General features: G+C 42.5%; 1 protein-coding gene across 4 annotated transcripts; it reads right to left on the minus strand.

Moving 5' to 3' along the window:
- Window positions 1-465: 465 nt before the first annotated feature.
- LOC112067731 (interferon regulatory factor 8) lies at window positions 466-5,524 on the minus strand. 4 transcript variants are annotated; one of them, XM_024140431.2, is made up of 9 exons: window positions 5,417-5,524; window positions 5,029-5,202; window positions 3,909-4,092; window positions 3,517-3,620; window positions 3,161-3,269; window positions 2,378-2,425; window positions 1,860-2,264; window positions 1,547-1,662; window positions 466-1,016 (listed from the first exon to the last, which is right to left on the minus strand). In XM_024140431.2, exons 2-9 carry the CDS (start codon window positions 5,200-5,202, stop codon window positions 819-821), a joined length of 1,338 nt encoding a protein of 445 aa, XP_023996199.1. In that variant the 5' UTR covers window positions 5,417-5,524; the 3' UTR covers window positions 466-818. The 4 variants fall into 4 exon arrangements, with proteins under 4 accessions (XP_023996199.1, XP_023996200.1, XP_023996201.1 ...); XM_024140432.2 differs by having other exon boundaries at window positions 3,517-3,617; window positions 5,417-5,507; XM_024140433.2 differs by having other exon boundaries at window positions 3,526-3,620; window positions 5,417-5,507.
- Window positions 5,525-8,525: the final 3,001 nt, after the last annotated feature.

Genomic DNA, 8,525 nt, shown 5'->3' on the forward strand with positions numbered 1-8,525 from the left:
TTATACTGGCCCCTGATTTAACATGTTTAAATGTATATACACTTTGATATGATGACTAGTATGGACTATTGGATTGAATATCAATCACATTTTCCATCATAAAAAATACATTAAAAGCAGGTGAGAAATCTGACAAAAGCTAGTCAATTGATAGACACAAATTCTAATATAACATTCAACACTTCAGGGTTTATTCAATCAAATTTACTGCTGTAGTAAATTAACCACATGTTGTTTAAAAATGAATAGTGATAACATTGATGATAGTAGGTTTACAAGACAGAATAGTTCAAACCACTATTTATTCAGAATTGTATTACATTTTGACTGTGTTTTTTTTCTGGATTGGGGGAAACATGTGGTATACTTACTGGGGTGGTACATTTGATGAGTAAACCTTTTAATACCTGTACAGCACCATTTGTAATACGGTTGTATAGTACTTCCCTTTCNTGTGGTATACTTACTGGGGTGGTACATTTGATGAGTAAACCTTTTAATACCTGTACAGCACCATTTGTAATACGGTTGTATAGTACTTCCCTTTCTTGACACACAGTGCCTCTGTAACACCCAAGCTGCATAGATTTGTGTCCTATCAGTTCACACCTTGCAAGTATTGGCTTTGTTGGCTTTCTCCATTCATCAAAGTATGCTCTTGCTCATTGGCTCTGAAGAATTGAAAAGCATTGGAATGCTGTAAGCAAGGGCTAAAAGGTGTGAGAGGCTGAAGTGTATGTTAGTGACATATTTCACCATATGTCATGTCAGTCCTTTCTTGTTATATCAATGAGGGGGAGTGAAGGAAGGTGTTCTGTTCAGGCGGTGATGGGCATGTTGTCCCTGTAGCAGGCTGCCCTCTGGGGGGCGGTGTAGCTACACAGGTCCTGGTAGATCCGGGCCATCTGTTCCCCGGCATGCAGCTCGTCTGACTGGATCTCCAGGTTAGGACTGCTGTACTGGGAACGACGCATGCTCACTGCATCCAACAGCTGCTGGCAGTTCACTGGAGTAACCTGTGGCCGAGCACAGACAGAGAAAAAAGAAGAGAAGGAGAGAGGGAGAGAAGGAGAGGGGGAACTGTAAGCTCAGTCTGCCAACTTCTGACAGTAGACTGGAGTGATCTGAACACAACCAGACAGGGAGAGAAGAAGAGAGGTAACTGTTAGCTCAGTTTGTATTTTTATGGTACACTCTTAGCACCTTTTTTCTATCTAGAACCTTAAAGGGTTCTTCGACTGCCCACATAGGAGAACCCTTTGAAGAACCATTTTTAGTTGCAGGTAGAACCCTTTTGGTTCCATGTAGAACCTTTCTATGCAGAGGGTTCTACATGGAACCCAAAAGGGTTCTACCTGGAAGCAAAACGGTTTGGGGACAGCCCAAAGAACCCCTTTGGAACCCTTTTTTCTAAGATTGTAGTGGTGCCCTTTTGACCAAATCACCTTGAAGACTAAAGTTACCTCTATTTACTCAAACACATTCTGGGACTGTGCAGGGGGGATACCACATGTTTCAGTGATCCAGGGGATATAACCTCTGTTACCTGGACGATGATAAGTTTGCTCTTGGCTGTGCTGAGGTCATGAAGCTCCTCCCCGAAACACAGGGTCACCATGGGGTCAGGTGCGGGAAGCTGGCCCTCCTGGTACAGCTGGAGAGCTGGGACAAACAAAGCAGACAGAGAAGAACTTATTACACAGACAGAGAATGCTTCATCATAACTGCACACTGATGAGTGAAGGCATGTACTCCAAAGAGTATATGTCTGTCAGTAAAGAGTACATGTATTCCTGTCCTCTTCAGAGCACAACATCCTAAATCAACAACAAAAACAACATGAGTTCCTTTCTCCTCACCTTGGAAGAACCTTCCTGTGTCAAAAATCTTGACCACAGCGTCTCTCTCCAGTTTGCAGGGCCCCCCAGGGCTGTAGTGGGGGCCCAATCCCCCCTGCCCGCTCCAGAACACACGGCTCTGGCACAGCCTCTTGATGAAGATGCCCTCGCGGTTAGCGCGGACCAGCACGCCCCTCTCCAGGTGGCCCAGGAGCTTGCGGGTGACATGGCGTTGGCGCTCAACCTCGATGAGCTCAGCGGGAGGGAAACGGACGTTCTGCAGGCTGTCTGCGAGACCGTAGGGGGACCTGTGCTGTACCAAGGGAGGCTGACCCGGAGAGATACGACAGCCATCAGCATGAGATGTCACCACGCTGTCCATCAGCTTCCCACCATAGAAGAAGTTAATGATCATCTGGGAGAAGGCTGGAAACAGAGGGAGGAAAGTGTTGAGAAAGCCACTGCATTGTCTTCTATTAAGTCTCGCAAGAGGAATGGAAATAAATACATTTGTATTTAGAAATACTGAGGAAACATACCGGCATTGAAAGATCCCATCGGCGAGGGATCTTGATGCCCCGGGAAGACTGCAAGGTAATAAAAAAAAAAAAGATAACTGACTTTGTGGTATAGATTTTTTCTATCATAAAATTCAAATATGGCCTTCCTCTTACATATGCAGCATGCTCGTTAAGATGCAATGATCTTGAGTGACCGTGAAAAACATCTGACCCCTCTATCATGTCATGATTTGTCATTTCATCAAAAAATACAGCCCGTCAAGCACAACAGACTCACAGGCGGCGTGACCAAGAACAAAATAAACCTTAGTCAGCAAAGTGCTAAAGGAAATGAGCAAATCGGTCCCCCTCTAGAATTCTAGAATCATGTCAACAAGCCTGTGTTAGAAGCCATAACTGCAAGGTAATGTCGCAGAGTTTTGCGTCGCTATATATGCAGTTATTTTTAAATGAATAAATCGCAACCTCTCACAAAGGAGGAACTGTAGCCTCATAGAACATACTACAATAATGCCAATTTTGATACAGGAGACATAAACATGCAAACATTCTCTACACACCTTAAAACATGTTCTTATGGAAAACAGCTAGACAGATACTTTTAACAAAGGACAAAATGATGTATAAGCGTTTGCTAACTAATTAGATAGATCAGATCATTCACATACATATATGTTCCAGTCGCCACTGTATGAACGTGTTAAAATGGACATGACACCACTGCATGTTGGTGATACTCCACTAGATTGGATGACACTGCTAAAGAAAAGAACAGTTGACTGAGTGGAGAAAGACCCTTACCACTGACGCTGCCCTGGGACCAGTACTCTGGGCTGGGCTGCATCCTACAGCCATCCTCCTGGGGAGAGTGGCTCCTCTTGACGATGCCAAGGTACTCATCACTGGAAGACTGACAATGGAATGACACACCATGCAATTAGTCTCTAATAACCATACATCAACAATCATACATATAATCATACATATTTAGAAACAGAAGAGGTAAGATATTTGATAGTGGAGGATAGAGACAGAAAATGAGAGAACTTGAGTGACAGTAAAACAAGAAAACAGAGAAAAACAGAGAGAGTGAAGTTGGTGAGAAATATAGATAGAGAGAGGAAAGGAAGAAATGGATGGAAAAAAGAAAAGCATACCTGTTTCACCTCTTTGATGAGCTCCTCCAGGTCTGCAGAGCTGCAGTCCATGTCAGTAATGTCACCAGGGCTAGATGTCAAAGCTGCTGCTGCACTTTTACCTGCTGGAGCAGAGGGGACAGCATGGTTGTAAGTATTATTGTCACAGCTATTTTTTATATTTACTACGGGAAAAGGCTGATGGTCAAATGTAAATCAAGTCTCAGCAGCAAGCTGTCTTTGTCCAGGTTTCTAAGTTTTCAACTCTGATCAAGGCAACATCCTGCTGCTGAAACATTAGTGACTTTTAATAGATAATTTGGGCATGGGTGCAATTTGACTCTCCATCCATTCAATACAGGTGTTTATAATGTTCATTATTCTAATGTCTCCATAGTGAAATATGAACTCACTCTTCTGCTCCTCCTCGGGGACGATGCGGTACACCTTGTAGGGCTCAGAGATGTCCAGCTGGGACCTGTCTCCCACCTCCTCGAAGTCAGGGCTCTTATTCAGGGCACACCGCAGCCTGGTCTTCCATGTAGCAGGCTCAGCCTTCTCCCCCTCCTTAAACTTCCCCTTAAACACAGCCCAGGCCTGCAGGGAGGGAGCAGGTGCATTAGAACGAGAGTCATAGTAACACACATCCAAACATAACACATACCTGCTGGTGCTATCAACAACTTGTTATATTCAAAAAGGTCTGGAACTGAACGAAAGAGATTAGAAAGTCCACGATGAAGCCATACATAGAAGTAATTAGAATTCAACTCCTTTGATAGCCAGAATACAATTAATCACATGATAAATACAGGTAGGTTACATAAAACAAAAGGTTGAATTGTAATGACATGAAACTGGACAGGTTCTGGTTTAAATTATTTGTTAACTGTTAAGTTATAATTACATATAATTACACAAAGACATTAGATTTTCGATGTAATTTCTCTCTGCTTGACTTCTTGTGACCATGGGCTCTATTTTAGCTGGCTCCAGCATAGCCTCCCCTTATTCAAGGCCGATTTAGCAGCATTGCATAGATACATCTTTTTATCCGGGCCATTAGCCAAGTAGCCTATGGAAAAAGGGGTTTTAAATGGTATGCTGAGAGTGCTTAGAAATAATGAATTTAGCATTTTGTTAGGTTTGTTAAAATAGAGCCCCATGACTCATAGATCAACGTATTGTCAATTATGTCATCATACTCTGTAGCCTATTTATGTGCGTTACAGATGGTGAGGATGTGTTAATAAACCAACAGCACGTAATGCACACTCGTTCTATTTGTAGGCGCATATTAAACAATTAATGTGTAGCCTATTTATGCGCGTTACAGGTGGTGAGAATGTTTTAGTTAAACCAACAAAACGTAATTCACACCTGCTCTATTTGTAGGTGAAAAAAAAAGAAGTTTGTGCTATATGTCTCTCCAAAAGTGGTGCGGAAGGCGACACATATCGGTGATCTAAATATGCTCTCAAATCTACCGCTATCAACAAAATCCTCGTTTGAAATTTGAGCCAATGAATTTACCTTGAAGATAGAGGCGTCGACCTCCTGGTTGTAATCCTGCTTCCCAGCATGTTTCCAGGGGATGCGGAACATAGTGCGGCTGTCGTCCTCCCAGAGCAGCCCCGGGTACTGACCGCTCTGGATCTGCTCAACTAGCCACTGTTTCAGCCTCCGACCGCCCGGGTTTACTGACATCTGTCATAAACATTCACAAGACATGTCACTATATGGGCTGAACGTTTGTTTTAATTTGATGCTTGTTTGTGATAATTAGGAACTTATTTCAAGAGAGAGAGAGCAAAAAGTAAAACAAGATAATATTGGTTTATTATTTCAAAACAACTATATTTTTATATAGCTTACAAGGGACCACTCTTGAAGAGTTTAAACAAAGACAACTAAATCTTACCTTTTATTTTTGTATTGATAAGTCCTTTAGATATCCTTGTGATATCCTTCAAATAGATTATTGAAGACTATTAAACCTTAACACCAAGTCGATGTCTCAGAGTCAATATAATAAATCTTTACTCGCATACAGTTTAATCTCTTCTTTCAGATGAATGAAGCATTGACTGCAAGCTGATTGGACAGATGCGTTTCACTTGTATCCAATCAGGTTTGGGACATACCATACCAATTCGGAAGTCTTGTTCTTCGAAGCATGGGCATTTACAAGAAATCATCTGACATGAGTTATCGTAGTAGGGTCTATGCCACAGTTGGCTACAGACGGCGGGGTATTGAACAATCCTGGATAATAATTAGTAAAGGATAAAGGGAATTTCACAGCGTCATAACATTACATTTTACTGTAAAGGTCGGCCCAACAGGTATTGCTCCTTCGTCACCCCACTGGTGCAGGTTTTACTACAGCCCAGGCTGCATTCAAACAACTGTAGGTGTAGGCAGAGTGACTTTCATGTTGGCTATGTTGGAGCGATATGTACTCTGAAATAGATGCAATTATAAAGTGTTTATCATGTTACCATGTGAATTAGTTTTTATTTCGTGAGAATAAGAGTGTCCAAAAAAAAGACAAAGTCTATAATGCCAACATGCTTATTCATAGCCCTTATACTGAAAGGACTATACACAAAACATTAGGAACACCTGCTCTTTCCATGACATAGACTGACCAGGTGAAAGCTATGACCCAATTATGATGTCACCTGTTAAATCCACTTCAATCAGTATTGATGAAGGGAAGGAGACAGGTTGAAGAAGGATTTTTAAGCCTTGAGATATGATTTATGTATGTGTGCCATTCAGAGGTTGAATGGGCAAGCAAAAGATGTAAATGCCTTTGAATGGGGTATGGCAGTAGATGCCAGGCGCACTGATTTGAGTGTGTCAAGAACTGCAACGCTGCTGGGTTTTTCACACAACAGTTTCCCGTGTATATCAAAAATGGTTCACCATGATTCATTTCAATTTTAAAAGCTTCTATGAAAATGTATATACATCAGAATTAAACAACAGTTGGACTGATCCTATATCCTATAACAACTCTGAAGCAAGACAAAAAATAATCACAAAAAACTGAGATATTAGATACTGTTAAAACATTCACATGGAGAAAAGCATCAGGAATGGATGGCTTTCCCATAGAATTCTATTCAACATTTGGTGACAAAGTAGCCCCCCTATTTATACAAGTGACAACACACGTCACGCAAACCCAGTACTTCCTAGTTCCATGTATCAAACAGTTATTCAGTTATATTAAAATCAGGAAAATGTGGAGAGTCCCCTGCTGATTATAGACCCATAAGTTTAATAAATTATGACAAAATATTAAAGCTTTATAAACAATAGAATGGCAAATGTCTTATCAGACTTGATATTTTTTTTTTTTTTTTTTTTTTCATTTCACCTTTATTTAACCAGGTAGGCTAGTTGAGAACAAGTTCTCATTTGCAACTGCGACCTGGCCAAGATAAAGCATAGCAGTGTGAACAGACAACAACACAGAGTCACATGGAGTAAACAATAAACAAGTCAATAACATGGTAGAAAAAAAGAGAATCTATATACAATGTGGCAAAAGGCATGAGGAGGTAGGCAAAAATCGAATAATACAATTTTAGCAGATAACACTGAGTGATAAATCATCAGATGATCATGTGCAAGTAGAGATACTGGTGTGCAAAAGAGCAGAAAAGTAAATAAATAAAAGCAGTATGGGGGTGAGGTAGGTAAATTGGGTGGGCTATATACCGATGGAGCTATGTACAGCTGCAGCGATCGGTTAGCTGCTCAGATAGCAGATGTTTAAAGATTGTTGAGGGGGATAAAAGTCTCCAACTTCAGAGATTTTTGCAATTCGTTCCAGTCGCAGGCAGCAGAGAACTGGAAGGAAAGGCGGCCAAATTAGGTTTTGGCTTTAGGGATGATCAGTGAGATACACCTGCTGGAGCGCTGCTACGGTGGGTGTAGCCATCGTGACCAGTGAACTGAGATAAGGCGGCACTTTACCTAGCATAGCCTTGTAGATGACCTGGAGCCAGTGGGTCTGACGACGAACATGTAGCGAGGGCCAGCCGACTAGGGCATACAGGTCGCAGTGGTGGGTCGTATAAGGTGCTTTAGTAACAAAACGGATGGCACTGTGATAAACTGCATCCAGTTTGCTGAGTAGAGTATTGGAAGCATTTTGTAGAGGACATCGCCGAAGGCGGAGATCGGTAGGATAGTCAGTTTTACTAGGGTAAGTTTGGCGGCGTGAGTGAAGGAGGCTTTGTTGCGAAATAGAAAGCCGACTCTAGATTTGATTTTGGATTGGAGATGTTTGATATGAGTGGAAGGAGAGGTTGCAGTCTAGCCAGACACCTAGTACTATAGATGTCCACATATTCTAGGTCGGAACTGTCCAGGGTGGTGATGCTAGTCGGGCGTGCGGGTGCAGGCAGCGAACGGTTGAAAAGCATGCATTGGTTTTACTAGCGTTTAAGAGCAGTTGGAGGCCACGGAAAGGAGTGTTGTATGGCATTGAAGCTCGCTTGGAGGTTAGATAGCACATGTCCAAGGAAGGGCCAGAAGTATACAGAATTGTGTCGTCTGCGTAGAGGTGGATCAGGGAATCGCCCGCAGCAAGAGCAACATCATTGATATATACAGAGAAAAGAGTCGGCCCGAGAATTGAACCCTGAGGTACCCCCATAGAGACTGCCAGAGGACCGGACAACATGCCTCCGATTTGACACACTGAACTCTGTCTGCAAAGTAGTTGGTGAACCAGGCAAGGCAGTCATTAGAAAAACCGAGGCTACTGAGTCTGCCGATAAGAATATGGTGATTGACAGAGTCGAAAGCCTTGGCCAGGTCGATGAAGACGGCTGCACAGTACTGTCTTTTATCGATGGCGGTTATGATATCGTTTAGTACCTTGAGCGTGGCTGAGGTGCACCCGTGACTGGCTCGGAAACCAATGCACAGCGGAGAAGGTACGGTGGGATTCGAGATGGTCAGTGATCTGTTTGTTGACTTGGCTTTCGAGGACCTTAGATAGGCAGGGC

The sequence above is a fragment of the Salvelinus sp. IW2-2015 genome, unplaced genomic scaffold (assembly GCF_002910315.2).
Source record: "Salvelinus sp. IW2-2015 unplaced genomic scaffold, ASM291031v2 Un_scaffold2137, whole genome shotgun sequence".
Taxonomy (NCBI): Eukaryota; Metazoa; Chordata; class Actinopteri; order Salmoniformes; family Salmonidae; genus Salvelinus; species Salvelinus sp. IW2-2015.

Coding starts and splice junctions, on each gene's coding strand:
- LOC112067731 (XM_024140431.2), bottom strand. CDS start 5,202: ATGTCAGTAAACCCGGGCGGTCGGAGGCTGAAACAGTGGCTAGTTGAG. Junction 4,093..5,028: donor TCGACGCCTCTATCTTCAAG/GTAAATTCATTG, acceptor CCCTCCCTGCAG/GCCTGGGCTGTGTTTAAGGG. Junction 3,621..3,908: donor CCCCGAGGAGGAGCAGAAGA/GTGAGTTCATAT, acceptor CCTCTGCTCCAG/CAGGTAAAAGTGCAGCAGCA.